We start from the raw sequence: 17,011 nt of genomic DNA, 5'->3' as shown, positions 1-17,011 counted from the left end.
ACTTTGAGTTTTTTAGGAAAACTTAATACATGTTGAATTTTCATATTTAGCTTTACTGAAGGTTTATAAATTGCCTATTTGAGCTAAGTGAAATAAACCAATCGCAAAAATACCAAAGGTGGAATGTTCTCTTTCATATGCAGATGTTAACATACAATAAGTGGAGGAAGAATAGAAGTTCATGGAATTAGACAAAGGGAAATGAAGGGAAGAGAAGGGGGATGGGAACAGGAAAGACAGTAGAATGAATGGGACAAAACTTTCCTATGTTCTTATGTGAATAATGACCATTGTAACTCCAAATAATGTAAACCACAAGAATGGGAAGTTATACTCCATGTGTGTGTGATATGTCAAAATATATTCTACTGTCATGTATAACTAATAAGAACAAATAAAATCATAATCATTTAATAGCCTATTTGAGACACTGCTTTTCAAAGGGTGTAGATTACTTGTAAGAACAAAGTGTCTTTAAATTTCTACATGCTTGATTTTCAGTACAGCTTAATTTTCCCTTTGTCAGTACTCACTTGCCTCGATTTTTTACCATTTCCTCAAATTTTTTTTTTTTAGTTATTTTTGCTACTTGGAGGCTCTTCCCTGCTGTTTCTTTAGTACTCTATAATCTGCACTATCAGGTGATGATGAACATACCACACTTCTTAGGGGGATCAGTGTTCATGCTCTTTCTTTTAGCCCTTATTTTTCTTGGTGCAGCACCAATGAAAAGAATAGCAAAGACACAGCTATGGTAGCCTTAATATAGTTCTTAGTAAGTATGGGGACATGAGTATCTTTCAGGTTTTTTAGTGTTATTTTTATATTATAACTTTGTGAGTTTTAGATTTATGTATTGAGAACTAATTAAAGCAAAATTTTCTTCTGGCCTATTGTGTGTTTATATTTTAAAAATTTAGAGATTTGAATTACATGTGTATATTATATAGTCAAATAAATATGTCATTTTCAAAAAATAAGATAATTATATTTTTCCCCCTCTGACTAGAGATGCAAATTGGAAAATGGTAGAAATAAGATTAAATGAATAATAAAGTAACTTTTACAAGAAGAAAAATGGAAGTTTTCAAGACCCACATTATATAAGTAAATGCAAAGGAAAATCTATTTTTCTGAATGAAATATTTTCATTCATTATGAATAAGTATTAGGGCAAAGCTTAGAATTACAAATCATATACCTTTATTGATGTGGAATGTGATCTCATATTTTACTTTCTTAACCATCATCTTATCCTTTCCCCATTCAATCATCCCACCCTCCTCCACATTGAGTCACTCTTTTTTTTCCATGCATTGCAATTGTTTAATTGATGCATAATTATACATAATAGTGGGATATGTTGTGACATAGTGTTTTCATTCTTTTCTTGCTTTACTTCCTAGAAATTGTTTGTTTTTGAAAAAGGTTTTGACCAAATATAGTACTACCTTGCCTTCACATGGCCAAAAGCTCTTTCCCAACCATTACATATGATACAGTCCTGTAAGCAAATGATAATATTATTTGACAGATTAGCAAACCAAGGTACAGGGAGGATAAGTGGTTTGCTCCAATTCACTGAATCATAAAATGCCCAGAATAAGTACTAAGTTTGTTAAATTACTGTAGTTGTCTCTCTGCAGGTCACTTAATAACTAAGACCATGTTCAAGTGTAAATAAAGGAGTTTGAATTCTAGAATTCTAGTAACCTTTCAATTCCAGGCTTAAAAACAAGATTATGTTTTGTGCAAAGTCACCTCTGATCTATACATGAAATGCTGCCTCAACCAACATTGATTTGACTGCTTTGCTTCAATCACTTTTAAGCCTTGGTTATTTAATTTTTATGTTGCAGCCTTTCTGAGGTGATAAGTCATGGGATTTAAATAGTTGAGGAAGTTTGTGCAGCCTTTAGTTATAGAACATGTTCTTAAAAATAACCCTGGGAACATATGTTCCATTAATTATGAACACTTGGGGTGAATCTGTAATTGATTTCTTCTGAATGAAATTTTTAAAAAATGTTATAATTCAGGATTATTTCAAGCTCTAGTTTCACTTAGGTCTTTTACCATTTGCAGTATATCATTGAGGTATTTGAGTTAGTTGAAGAGAAAACTATTTTAGTGCTCTTTATGAAATGAGAACCAGCATATGCAGAAGATTATTCCTATTCTAAGGCAAACAAGTTTATTTTATAATTATAAAAGCTGTGTAAATAGAATATTTGGAAACCAGAGGAAAAGTGCAAAGTGCGTGTGAATTAGGTACTACTGTGCTTGGTCACGCGTTTTACTTGTTCTGTCTGTAGTGAAACATTTGCAGTAATAAATTAGACCACTGAAATCACAATTCTGAGTGTGAACAGATGCAGTGCTTGTGTCACCGGAGGCAAGTAATCACAAAATAAACAGTCACATGACGGCCAGGCCCAGCACACTTTAGTGTTTGCTTTTTGTTGAGTGTGAAGGTCATTTTACAAAAGTATGGAAATATCTTCCTTCTGGACATAAGTTTTTCCTCTGCTATTTGATTTGGAACCTCATGGGCCATTTTGGGGAAAAAGGGTAGAACATATGTTGAAGTTTTAATTTTTTATTTAATCTTGGGCATTTGCAAGAATATTTATTAGTGGTATTTGTTCTGAATTTCTAGGTTTCAATTTGGTAAGATTATACTAATTGCCCTGAAAGATTTCTGTGCTTGAAATGTCTTATAAATCCACCTTCATGTTGATGCATATTCTTTAGGAGAAGATACAAAAATGAAAAAAGAAATGATACAATTCATTTTCTGCAAAATTGAATGCTCATTTGGCATCATCATAGGAGAGGTTTGGGGGAGATCCAGCAGTAGCAGAAGGATTCAGCATTATGCATCTAAAGTGGCTTGCTAGCTTCACTTCAGCCATGTAAACACTTTTAAAATTAATGGTCAGTTTTTAACAATATAGCTATGGTAATTGGACTTTTTTTCTTCTCTCTCTGTCTTTTGCAAATGTAGAGTTGGTTTAAAATGTTACAAGTTCAGAGCTATGTTTTAGATTCCTCATTGTCGGTGGTGCAGTTATCCTTATGAGGAATATTTTTCTAATGCAGTAGTCATCTAACAAAGAATTAAAAGACTTTAAAATAGAGGCTGGGGTTATGTCTTAATGGTAGAGCACTCGCCTCCCACATGAGAGACGCTGGGTTCGATCCTCAGCACCACATAAAAATAAATAAACAATATAAAGATATTGTGTCCATGTATAACTAAAAAAAATATTTTAAGAAAAAGACTTAAAAATAGGATCAGTTGAAAGCTCAAGTACAAGTGTTGTTAATACATGTAGTAAAATGAAGTCTGAAAGATGAAGAATTTATCGAATGAATTTGAAAAACTGTATCAACAATCTGTTTTTTGAGACTAGATAACAAATATTCAACCTTACCTGTCAAAACTTTGAATTCGGAGCAGTTTTCTTACAAAACATCTTCTTTCTGGCATCTTTGTTTTGTTTAGAAGTTACCCCAGACAAATGTTTTAACAAATCTATTCACCACTGACTCTGTGCCAGTAAATGTTCTAGGCATTTGGGGTTAAAGTACCTTCTGTCATAGGATCCATGTTCTATTGTAACCCAAATACTACAAAATTTTAAATATGATGTGAGAAGTAGTTATTTGTAAATAATAACTTAAGCTATTTCAAGGTATTTCTACTTGATAATTCAATTAATTGATCCATGCATAAAAACATTTTTTAGGACCGGAGGTGTAGTTCAGTGGTGGAACATATGGTAAACCTGCACAAGGTCCTGGATTTAATCCCCAGCACTGGAAAAAAACAAAAAACAAACAAACAAAAAACACAAAACTTCTATTTTAAAGAGATATTTTATCCTGTTTATTACAGTAAAACGTTTACTTTTCTAATGTCTACAAGACTGAATCAATGGGATTTTTAAAATATTTGTACATTTAAATGTTACTTATGCAGCTTAATATATTCATAAATGCAAAAAAGTCATCATTATTGCAATTTTATATATTCAGTTCTTAAACATTAAAAGACTGGATGTTCTTGCTTGTGGATTTTTTTATGCCTATCTTGTTCTCAGCTTTTTAGTCATTTCACTGTTTTTAAAGAAAACAGAGTGGGGGGGGGAATTACTTTGTTTGGCTATTTGCATAGCAATCTTACTAAAGATTTAATGGAAAATAACCTTATGCCTCGTTTGGAGTTTTAAGTCTAGAGTTCATGTATTCAAACAGTATCTATTTAAAGTAGAATCTACTTTCTTAGATCCCTTGCAGATGTATAAAGTAAATGTTTTCTTGAAACACCTTAAAAGTGTTTTTTAATAGACACTGTTTTTTAACATATATATTTATACCTAATCCTTTAGAGCGTGTAAAAATACTTGAAAGTTATTTTTGTATGAGCTAAAAAGCCTCTCACCAATTTAATATCTTGTGTCAGTTACAGTGTAGTTGGAATGATTTAACTATTTTAATACAGAGATTTCTAGCAAATCAAATAAACTGAAGACAAAGGGGTGGTTATCATAGCTGAAAAGCAAAGAGTCCTCATTAAAATTTGATACTTTAGAAAACACTTGGAATGCTTCTTCCAATTTGGTGTTATTTTTAATATCAGAAACATATACAAATCTATGTGTCTTAAGAGTCTGCACATTTTTTGGATAATGTGATTTTGAGTTTCATTTGCACTCTGGTTAATCGGAAGGTATTTGTTTATATTTTGGAATTAAGCCTAAGAGGTGTCATCAATAAAAATTTAAAACTTTAAACCTTGCATCTAAATACAGTTCAGCTGTACGTCCCTTAAAAAAAAAAATATATATATATATATATATATATATATATATATATATATATATATATTAGCTAAACCTTCTTCACTGACCTTAGTCCTGGTCTTTCTGGGCTTAAGCCCCACAGTGCTGAAGGTTGAACCCATGACATTGTGCTTATAGGGAAGCACTCAGGCTGAGCCACATCCTGAGCCCTGCAAATTTCTTTATTGCCAACCTTTGGTGAAATAAGGTGTATTTAGCAAGTGGTGATTAATTATTATGCTCAACAGTACTGTGAACATTTCATTTCCACTTTTTACTTGTGTGTGCTTATCAATAGACTTAAATAATCAATAGACTTATCAGTAGACTTAAATAAAATAGTCCTTCCTATATGTCTAATCCAAGTTAGTTCCTGTGTATTAGACACTTAAAATGTTATGTCCGTAGCTCTTTTTGTTTTTTAGAACACACAGCTTTGTAATTTTTTTCATGGACATAATTAGCTTCCTTTCTGTGCTTAAAAATGTTCAACCAGTTTTAGAAAGAGAATCTGGTAGGAAATTTGTCGTTGAGTCAGCATGAATTTATCACCACTTATGGTAATATTATACTTAGAATATATATCCCACAAAATAAACATCTTTATATGTGAGAGCAAGCACTTTTCACATTTAGTAGTTTACTAACCGGTAACTGAGAATTTCAGCTCAATATGTTATGAACCTGGCTACGCATCAGAATCACCCCCCAGAGCTTCTGGTTCAGAAGTCTAAGAATAGGACCCAATCCTCTTTTTTAAAATAAATGTCCTAGGGTAATTTTGACACAGCCATTCAAGTGTGAAGAAACGACTTTCTGACTAAACGTAGCACTGAGCAAAATGAAATCCTGAGTATTTTCATAGTTATAAAGCTGGCAAAGCATGATTTTTCATGATAGTAAATGTTCAATCAAATAAAACTATATTTTATTTCAAAAAAATTATATAATAAAAAAGATCTCATCTCATTTTGTCCTTTAAGTGTATCATAATGGGCTTTTACTTGTAATTTATAGCACCTTTATGAAATAATATTGAGTTTCAAGACACAGCTTCCAGAGGATAGAGGATGTATTTATATTGCTTCCTTTCAATGTTGCTTTTTATTCTGCTGGTGCCCTGTGAGCATTTAGCCTTCAGTGACGAAGGCCCTGGAAAAGCCAGTTTACCCACTAGAGCCTGCCTGTCTGGGAATGGGCAAGACCTCAACTTTAGGCACTGCCAGCCTCTGCCCTATTCCTTCAGCTTGCAAATAGGTCCCTGTCTTGGATGATCTTCCCTCCATTAAGCAACACTCGTTACCATCAGTGTTTGCAAATACTCTATTAACTTGTAAACTTTGTATATATGATTGTTTTTCTTATGCTTTTGATCATTTGTAAATGCTATCAATAACTGCTTATTTTTGAAGAGGTTAACTTATATAAAACATCTTCTTTGACTAGTATGAAGTACTCCTTTGTGTACAAGATCATGATGATCCAGCCATTGATGTATGTAAGAAGCTACTTGGAAAATATCCAAATGTTGATGCTAGATTATTTATAGGTAAGCAACAAGTTAATTCTACACCAACCATTTTGTTTTGTTAATATTCTTAGTCTTTTCTGCATTAAACTATGGATTATGTATTTGCCACCCAGTGATGTTATTAGCATGTTTGCTCTAAGCATGTGTTTTGAGGAGTGAAAGATGTTTACATTCCTTTGAGAAAAGTTATCAAAACAAAGGATTTTGGTTTTTTTTCCCAAAACCTGTGATTTACAAAACATACCAAAAAAAAAAAAAATGACATTTTACTCACCAGACACTTGAATGTTCTTTTGGCAATATTTTCATTGTGTAACCCTTTCTGGGTATCATTGACTGTAATTGGAAGTAAGCAAAACAAATCATTTTATTATATTGCAAAATGAATATTTTTGCAAAAGCCTATAGGCTTATTCTTGAGGCTAGTAGAAGTATATTTACCATTAATTTTTTTTTTATTTTTAAACATAGGTCTGATTCCATTCTATTTCACTGTTTCATCCTAATGGTCAGTTTCTGTATGCTGTTTTAATAGCTTCAAAATGAGTCTTAAAGCTTTTGTTTCTTATTATCACTTTTTTAAATTGACAGGAATTTATATGCATTTATGGTGTATAATATGATGTTTTGAAGTATGTATACTTTGGGGAATGACTAGATCAAACTAATCAGCCTATGAACTACTTCACATTCTTGTTTATTTGTGGTGAGAAATCTACTCCTGGTAATTTTCCAATATTCAACACTTTGTTATTTTAACCATAGTTATCATGTTGTACAGTTGCTACTAAATATTGATTCATATTATTAATGTAATAATTTAAGAACTAAACTAAAACAGTGAATCTTCAAAGCTAAGTGATATAATTTTCCTTTTGAAAATGAAACATGTCTTTTAGATATTATGAGTAATAGAAAATGTAAAAAATGTAGAAGTATGTTTGCTTAAATTATTAAATATGAAAATACTTTTAACTTCTCTCTACCATCTTTCTTTATAATAAAAATATTTTCAGTATTATAAATTTTTTTTACTGTTGTACCTTTACATTCTTAGGTGGCAAAAAGGTTGGCATTAATCCTAAAATTAATAATTTAATGCCAGGATATGAAGTTGCAAAGTATGATCTTATATGGATTTGTGATAGTGGAATAAGAGGTGAGGTTTTCTTATTTATTTTATAAAACTATTCATTTAATGATTAAAAAAAATCTAAAACTAAATTGATCAGTCCTTTTTGTTTGCCTAATAATTTATTTCATCATTATCTCATGATAGTATGTTCAGTTATTATACTTAGATTTTGATTTTTTTCTTATCCTAACCCAGAATATTATACACATCAAAGTGTTTTCATTTTGAAGAGAAAATTCCAACCATTAAAAAAAGTGGTTACAGTTCATTATACAATCAACGAACTATCTCGTGTGTAGTTCTCACTTGTTTGTGTGAGGCATATCTTCTGCTTCAGTCTGTCGTGGTTTGCATAATACGCTATCTCACACAAAGGGACAGAAATCCACTAAGTGCATGTTGTACTAGAGTACACTTATTAGGGTTTGTCCATGTGTTCTTAGATGATTTTAACAAGAAGCCTTTTATATACTGAAATTATAATTTGCACTTTTAAACACTCATACTTACATTAGTTACTACAATATTTTGCCATATTCTAATTACCTTATGTTTCTCAACCTCAGCACTATTGACATTTTAGGCCTAGTAATTTTTTGTTGTGGGGTCTGTCCTGTGGGATGTTTTATCAGCATACCTGGCCTGAAACCACTAAATGCCCCCTGAACCCACTTCTCAGCTGGAAGAACCCAGAATGTCTCCAGACATTGTCAAGAATCCCCTGTGGTGAAGAATTGCTCCTGGTAGAGAACACTGACCTCTTGTTTAAGGTCCAAGCACAATTTTGTTTTATATATAGTAGGTTTAGTTCTAAAACACTAGAAGGAAACATTTAAGGTCATGAAAAATTAGATGTTTGCTATTTGAAAATAGGGCAAAGACTTACATTTTTTTATTAGCTTAAATGCAAATTTGAAAATTAACACATGCGATACTCCTACAAATTTCAGGATCATTACAAACCTGTCAACACCTGGTCGAGTCCTTATGTTCATTCTTTCAGCTTCTTCCACTCATTCTTCACATTTGCCATCTTATGTTATTAACTCATATTTTTGTTATGCCTTTCAAAGTACAAATCTTGGTTAAATATACTCTTACTCCATTCCCATTAGCAGTTCTAAGAGATCAGGTACAAATAACACTGAGAAAGGGTGAGGTCCCACTTCTTATGGGTTGGAGAGTAGAGACCAGAACTACAGTCCTTTTACCTCCTCCAGAATCTTTTCCATAGAACACATTGCCCTTATTCCTTTTGGAGTGGGGGAACATTTGCAAAGTATTCCTAGAGTGTGATATGTATTAGATATATACTGTACTGAATATGTATAGAGGAAATTATGATAAAGTATGCCTTTTCAAAATTTTGTGTCCTGCTCGTAGAAAAGTGATTGATTAATCTTATTAAATCCAAATGTTTAAGTTTTATTTTAATTTAATAACAATTCATAAGAGTTATTTTACGTTAATGAGCATTTTACTAAAAAGTAACTTTTTCTCTCCCTTCTCCTCATCTTTATTTATTTATTTATTTTTTAATTTTAGTAATTCCAGACACACTAACTGACATGGTTAATCAAATGACAGAAAAAGTAGGCTTGGTTCATGGGCTGCCTTATGTAGCTGACAGACAGGGCTTTGCCGCCACGTTAGAACAGGTAAGTATGGTGGTTATAAATAATATTGGTTATCAGATCACTAATCTCCTAGAAGCTTGAGATTGTTCTGAGAGTTAGAATTGGCTACCTGAAGTTTCATCTACTTGGGAACCTGCTGAGAACTAGAATCCTCAAGGTGAGAGAAGCTGTTTCTTTAGTGAGGACATCTCTGGCCCTTAGGGTTACTTCCTACTGGACTGACCATACCCTGGCACCAGGAGCTGTGCCCGGGAAATGCCCTGTGTTCCTTCTGCCAGCTGAACACAGTATATTCTTCTTATGATCCTCACCTAGTTCCACAAGTTGTTCTAGACTATTGATTTACATAAAAGAATCTTCTTTCAAAGATTCAAACTGAAAAATCCTTTTTTACATATCATGAAGTATTTCATATATACAAAAAAGGTGTTTGTACAAGTCCTTATACAATCCATTTGATTTCCCCTATTTTGCTTCAACTTTTTGTTTGCATTTGGTGCGGGAGATCACACCCAGGGCCTTGTGTGCTAGGCAAGTACTCTACCACTGAGCTAAATTCCCAGGCCCTTTTTTTCAACTTATAAAAGAAATATTAACTTGTGTGTAGGCAACTGTAAACTATAGAAAAGTTGAAGTAGTAAACAAACAATAACAACAAACAGTTTATCACTCAACTAATTAGAGGGAATATTTTTCAAAATTAAAGTTTGTTTTCATTTTAACATTTTAGTACTTTGAATTCTAATTTTTTTCTATGTGCCTTTTAAACAACAAAGTTGATAGTATTCTAAAAGTAATTTTCATTTTGTCACTTTATAGGCCTTTTCCATCTGAATAACTTAATTATCTTTTATAAAGGTAATTTTATTACCTGTATCATAGTCTATCATATGTAAATTCCTCTACCAATAAACATTTAGGAAGAAAAACTTATCTTCATGTTATACAGAAGGATACATGGTTTCAGTCTTTAAATATATCTGCATTTATAGTCTTTGAATTGCAGTGTTATGATAGCTGCAGATCTGAAGGGGTAAAGGTACATTGTCAGAACTTGCATTTGACCTTTGGCAACTTGAGCCATGATCTTTTTCTTAATATTGCCTATGAATGTTTCTCCTACTGCAGGAGGTTGTTAGTTTTAAATTCCTGAGCTTTTTTGGTTAGTAAGAGAAACTCTGTGTGTAGCTGTGTTAAATTAAAACACTGTATATTCTTTTATGCCATATTGTACTTTCATTTAAGAAATATCCAAGTTGATGTATATGTCAGTGATAAACATTTCCCAGAACACATCTACTCTCTATGTAGGTTTAATCCATAAAAGTCACTCTGCCATAGTTAGAATGAGTGAAGATCAGTCAGAGAAGTCCTTCTGGACTCTAAAAGAAATCTTCAACCCAGTCCCAAGTTCCACTTAGCCCTAAAACCTCACTGCTTAAAGGATTAAGATGTGTGCCTCTGGTCTCAGAAGTTAGGTTTGATTCAGTCTTACACCATGGCTTCAGTATGCTCTGGGCTTAGAATGTGTACCAAGAAAGCCTATGTAAAGAACAGGCAGTAAGATGTAGAAGACAGAATGTTAGTATCCACCTTATTTGTGAAAAGTACAGTGAAAAGCAAAATTGTAGAAATTGAGAAGAATCTCACTGATTCAGGACAGAAAGTAGCTAGCAATGAAAGGTTGCCAGAAAAGGAATTAAGAAGTAGGACTGTCCTGAAGGTTGATAAAACTATAGATAATGCGTGTATATACATGCAGACTTGTATATACTGGTGTTACCTACTTTTGAACTGACCATACCCTGGCACCAGGAGACTTGCATGTATATACACACATGCACCTGTACCTGTATGCATGCAACTATAGATGATGTGTGTATACGTAGAATTCTGTATGTATATACCCACACATACCTGTACATGTGTGCATGGAAACATATGTATATATAGATACACTGATCAAATAAAACAAGAAGACGTGTAGGTTTTTTTAAACATCCTAAAAACATGATACATTAAGTAACTATTAATACTTATATGCCAGTTAATAACATTGTACCTGTTTGATTTAATATCCAGATTAAGTTTTATTTGGATAAATTTTTGAGTCTCAGTTTTAGAAGGCAGTATTTAAGATATGCTTTTCCCTCTAGAAGTAAAGATTTCTTTGTAATAGTGGTAACAAAACTAATCAACCAAATAAAATACTTATCATCTACTAAATGTAAATACTCATATCCTGCTTTGTATTCAGGTAGTTTAAGAATAATAGGATATTCACTTAATCAGAGAAAATCATTAGGAAAAAAAGTTTATGAACACCATATTTTTAATGTCAAGTTCTAATCATATATATTTGTGTTTTTCTGGACAGGTGTATTTTGGAACTTCACATCCAAGGTCCTATATCTCTGCCAATGTAACTGGTTTCAAATGTGTGACAGGCATGTCTTGTTTAATGAGAAAGGATGTGTTAGATCAAGCAGGAGGACTTATAGCTTTTGCTCAGTACATTGCTGAAGATTACTTTATGGCCAAAGCAATAGCTGACCGGTAAGAAAGCTAAATTAAGCTGTACTACTTTTAATACCTAACTTTTGTTGGTTTAATGTTTCTGTTCAAATCATGGATTAGAGCTATTTTATCTTTTGTCATTGAGTACAAGATATGTTAATAATTTTGGCAAAGCATCTATATTAGTTATTCATAGATATGTACTAATGAAGCCAAATACATATTCTGATTTCTCTATTTTCAAATTAGTACAGTTGAAGTGGTGAACAGGAAGCTTCTCTGTGATTGTGCATTTTCACTAGTATAGATAGGAATTTCAATTAAATTTCTTTTAAAAGAATTTAAGCTATCAGTGTAATCATAAGCCATTAGGCTTAAAGTATCAGTTCAGCATTTGAAATTTCTTAGCAGATTGTTTGATGATTTGCTAAGAAACCTCTAATGGTTCATATGATTGACTTAGCATTTCTGTATCACAAAAGGCTTGTTTGTTTAAAGGACATCACTGCTTTGCATGATAGTTTATTTAAAATGTGGTTTTTAAAATTGAAGTGTTTTTTAAAAATTCTCTCACAATGGTGTTCATGTGGTTCAAAGTCTCCTAATGTCTCCCATGAGATATATAATGCCACATTTTGTTTATATTTCTTCTTGAATACAGACATGCCTTTTGGGGGAAGGCAGGAAGTAGTGGTCAGGGACTAAACTATCAAATACAGAGCCTTCTCCATTAAGTACTTTCCAAATGACTGCCCTTTATGTTATCTTAAACTGTGAAATAAGAGGGCTATAGTTTCTTCTAGTTTGTAGATGGTGCTCTCTTGGGCCGATGTAATTGCTCAAACATCCGTGAGTAGTGTGCTAATCCTGAGGGCTGGGCTCGCCCTGAATGCCAGCAGTTGCTCACTCTTATGGTGATTAGTGAATGCATACTCAGTCAAGCTTGCATGTGTTCATCATCCTGGTTCATTTTATAATTATCTTCATTTTCAGAGGTTGGAGATTTGCAATGTCCACTCAAGTTGCAATGCAAAACTCTGGTTCATATTCAATTTCTCAGTTTCAATCCAGAATGATCAGGTAAATCAACTGTTGTCTTATTATACTTTATTAAAAGAAAGGCAGAAAGTGAGAGATTTTTGTTTGCTTCCAGAAAATAGGCTTAGGTTCTTTATTAAAATAAATTGAATCTAAATATAATTTTTTTACTGTGTAACACTGAATTTTGGTATCTGTGTGTGGGGGGGAGGGTGGTACTGGCGATTACATGTCCTCAGCCCTTTTTTATATTTTATTTAGAGTGGTTCTCTGTGAGCTCTACGTGATGCTTAGTGCATCACTAAGTTGCTGAGGCCGGCTTTGAACTTGCAGTCCTCCTGCCTCAGCCTTCCGAGCTGCTAGGATTACAGGCATGTACCACCATGCCCAGTATAACACTGAAATATTAAAAAAAGATGTTGAAACTTTGAATTTTTTTATATGCTGATTTCTGTTGTCTAACTTTCAGTACTTTAATTAAACTTTATAATCTGTATTCATCAAAGTGTAGGCCATGCAAATGAAGTTATAGTTTTCTCTTTGATATACTAAATAAAGAGAGATTCATAAATACAAACAACAACAACAAAACCAAATACCCTCCCCTCACACAAAACTTTTTAAAGAAGAAAGCTTTTATATGACAGGGTGAAAAGTTGATTATTTTGGGAAATATAATTGACTAGTTTTTGTCACTAGCCTGTTGTCTTAGAGAAAATCCTTTTTATTTTTTTAGGTGGACCAAATTGCGAATTAACATGCTTCCTGCTACAATTATTTGTGAGCCAATTTCAGAATGCTTTGTTGCCAGTTTAATTATCGGATGGGCTGCCCACCATGTATTCAGATGGGACATTATGGTATTTTTCATGTGTCATTGCCTGGCATGGTTTATATTTGACTACATTCAACTCAGGGGTGTCCAGGTATGTGGACAGACATGAAAAAGTTATGATTCATTTGGTAGAACTAAAACTATTTCAATCTAGAAAAGGTTGAAGGAAGTCTATCTAAGCGCCATTCTTCAGCTTCTCCGTGAAGGTTAATAACAGTTACTTTCCCTAGTGGAATGTTTTTACGCAAAATTTAACTTGATTTGCAACTTTCCATTGGTTATACAATTACTTTTATTAAGTTCCAGAAAAAAAATCATGATAAGGAAATCAGTAAATAAAATATTGAAACAAAGCATATAGTGGGGTAGTAGTTATTTTAATGCTGCTTTTACTGATAATCAGCATTTTCTTAAATGGTATTGCATGGCAGTTAAATTACCTAATGAAACAGATTTGATTTTATGTCATATACTTAGAAATTTCATTTTAAAACTGTGTCTTTAGTCTGACAATGAGGAAATTAGTTTATGTATTGGTTTTTCTTTTCTAATTCCTAGGGTGGCACACTGTGTTTTTCAAAACTTGATTATGCAGTTGCTTGGTTCATCCGAGAATCCATGACAATATACATTTTTTTGTCGGCATTATGGGACCCTACTATAAGCTGGAGAACTGGTCGCTATAGGTTGCGCTGTGGAGGTACAGCAGAGGAAATCCTAGATGTATAACTATGGCTTTGTGACTGTATATAAAAGAAAAAAGAGAAGTATTATAAATTATGTTTATATAAATGCTTTTAAAGATCTACCTTCAGTAGTTTTATCACATGTATGTTTTCGTATCTGTTCTTTAATTTATTTTGCATGGCACTTGCATCTGTGAAAAAGGAAAAAAAAAAAAAACACATCTGTAGTCTTGGCCAAATGGTACTCTTTATTTTGTGGAAGTAGAGAATCAAGAGAATTGGTTCTAGGAACCTTGGTTTGTTTTTTGTTGTTTATTTTTTTAAACAAATAAATATATATAAATGTATATATACACACACATATATGTATATGAATGCTCTGCAACAGACACTATGACAGTATCCTTCAGTAGAGAAAGTTTCTTATTTGAGTCCTCTCTCTCAGCTCATGGATGAGCAGATGGCAGCGTTGTTGAGGGTTTAGAAAGGCCATGAGCTTTCACATCTTAAGTGAATGGTGTCATGCAGTGAACCACCCATGGTGAGGTACTAACTGAGAAACTTTTTCATGCTTTATGCCTACCTCTTGTAGTTGTTGCAGAGCAAATATAAATTGTAATAAGGTAGCTAGGCCTTACAGAAACAAATGGGAAAACTTTTAAAAATAATTATAATAAAAGAGCTGGAGACTAGTATTTATATGGAATCTGTGAGAGGTTTTTTTTTTTTTTTTTTTTTTTTTTTTGGTCTCACTGCAATGAACCAAAAGGGGCTGAGTTTGGTTTTTAATTGTAGCCATGTATTGAAGGCATCTTTTTGACCAACTCTTGTTGGTTCTGTCTTGAACCATTGTTAATCACTGTGCTGTAATTAGTATAGCTGAATCTTTCCTTCCCTGCTCCTTGCTGGGCCCACCCCATCTTTCCTTAACTTTTTTTTCAGGGGGGGGTTGGGGTGATTTTGTTTTAGTATGAGTGGATGTTTTGATAGTTGTCAGGAAAAATGCATTTCAGATACATTTCACACATGAGCTATTTTCTTACACAGTATGTCTTATTGTTAATAAGAATGTAATTTCATGATACAGGTATTTAATATCTTTTTTAAGTAAGTAAATATTCTAGCCATCAATAAATAAATTGCAGTAGAGTATTAATTAAGAGGGGACAGGATGAGTTTTACTCTTAAACTCAATCAGTATCAAACTAAGTCTACTGTGTGTTTTTTTTTTTTTACTATGATAGTCTAGTCTTATTTAAATTGGATTTTTGTATTCCAGTTTGTATGACAAAATAGACTAGATCAGTGCTAGTTGTGAATGCATGCTGTACTTCACTCTTCTCTCCCAGTCTTGCAGCTAAACTTGCTTGTCAGGTTGTTCTTAACTTGTGGTGAACTGGACTTGTTTTTGTTTAAAAATATAAGGGACAGTGCATAAGCCTTTTTATTATTATTATTATTATTTTGGTAATGGTGGTCTGCTTTTCTTCAGGATTGGGTGGCATGTTGTCTATATGATGCCTACTGCAGGGCTAACACTGGCAATGTGGCAGCTTCGAATTCTAAGTTACTACAGGTTCCGTGTCAAAGCATAAAAAGTAGCATATTAGCAATAACTACATATTTATAGAAACTTCACTTTACTGAGCCAACTCATTTAATTGTCTAATAACTATACACATTAAATTGCAATATATCTATAAATGTGTATATTCTACATACACATTTTATTGAAATTTTTCTCTGGGCCAAACTGCCTTTTTTTTTTTTTTTTTTTTTTTTTGCCTTATGATGAGTTTGTTTGAAGGGCATTTTCTTTGCGAACAAAGGCTTGGATGCATTTTCCTTTCTTTATGTGAAATGAGTAATTTTGTTCCCTAAGGAAAGTTGCACAGTGAAAACCAGTCTAGTTGTGACCCACTACTTTATTTTTTCAATCACTCGTAGATGAGCTTTGCTTGACCATGTTTGTCATTTGTTGGTGTGTTTTATGAAGTTTGGTTGATGCCATCCTTTGCACCGCTGAAGTGAAATCTTGCTTTTATGTAGCTTTTTTGCTGATCTCAGTATGGGCAAAGTAACAACAAAACCAAAATGGCTGGACAGACTTCTTGTGTCTTGTAAATATAAAAATGACTGTTCTATAAATGTATTCTGTGTGGCAGTGGAATACTCCATGTTAGCAGAGTTGATTCTTTGTTTAGCAATTTTGGAGTGCAGATAAAATGGTAAAAAAAATAATACAAATGTTGGAGAAAGCATCACAACAGAACTGTAGGAGTCCAAATTTAATAACTGTGTTTAAAAAAAACCCAATAAGTGTTTAGAATATACATGTTTTATTATTTAAAATCGTTGTCTTAAGTTTTTTGTTCAAAAAATAAAAATTTGAATACAATCAAATCATTCTCAAGTGTACTTTTTTGCTTACTCTTTCCTTTTATATTTTTATAAGTAATCTAACATGGTCCACCATTCTCATCAGAATTACTAGAAGGATTCTGTCAAGTATTGATTTTGAAATCTTTCTTTTACTTGTGCTGTAAGCAGTCCTGTAACTTAAAGTAGGACTTTTCTACATTGGTTGTATGTTAGAATCACCTGGAGAACTTCTTAGAAACTATAGATGCCTGGGCCCTGCCTATAGAGATAGTTATTCTGGGAGGAGCCTGAACTTCTGGTTCTACTATAAGAATCACTAGGGCTGTGGTTGTGGCTCAGTAGCAAAGCACTTGCACCACATAAAAGTAAACAAAATAAAGTTATTTTTTTAAAAAAATAAGAA

At 32.7% G+C, this 17,011-nt stretch overlaps 1 protein-coding gene across 1 annotated transcript in view; it reads left to right on the top strand.

Moving 5' to 3' along the window:
- The window catches only part of UGCG (UDP-glucose ceramide glucosyltransferase), a 37,767-nt gene extending 21,133 nt beyond the window's left edge, over positions 1-16,634 (top strand). The window contains exons 3-9 of the mRNA XM_081281648.1: positions 6,294-6,396; positions 7,436-7,537; positions 9,059-9,171; positions 11,528-11,706; positions 12,661-12,747; positions 13,442-13,631; positions 14,099-16,634. Of these exons, the coding sequence (XP_081137774.1) occupies positions 6,294-6,396; positions 7,436-7,537; positions 9,059-9,171; positions 11,528-11,706; positions 12,661-12,747; positions 13,442-13,631; positions 14,099-14,269 (945 nt within the window). The 3' untranslated portion in view covers positions 14,270-16,634. The remainder of the gene's footprint in view (positions 1-6,293; positions 6,397-7,435; positions 7,538-9,058; positions 9,172-11,527; positions 11,707-12,660; positions 12,748-13,441; positions 13,632-14,098) is intronic.
- Positions 16,635-17,011: the final 377 nt, after the last annotated feature.

The sequence above is a fragment of the Spermophilus citellus genome (genome assembly GCF_964194105.1).
Source record: "Spermophilus citellus genome assembly, chromosome: 2".
Lineage (NCBI taxonomy): Eukaryota > Metazoa > Chordata > Mammalia > Rodentia > Sciuridae > Spermophilus > Spermophilus citellus.
This window is presented reverse-complemented; position numbering and strand designations above follow the sequence as displayed.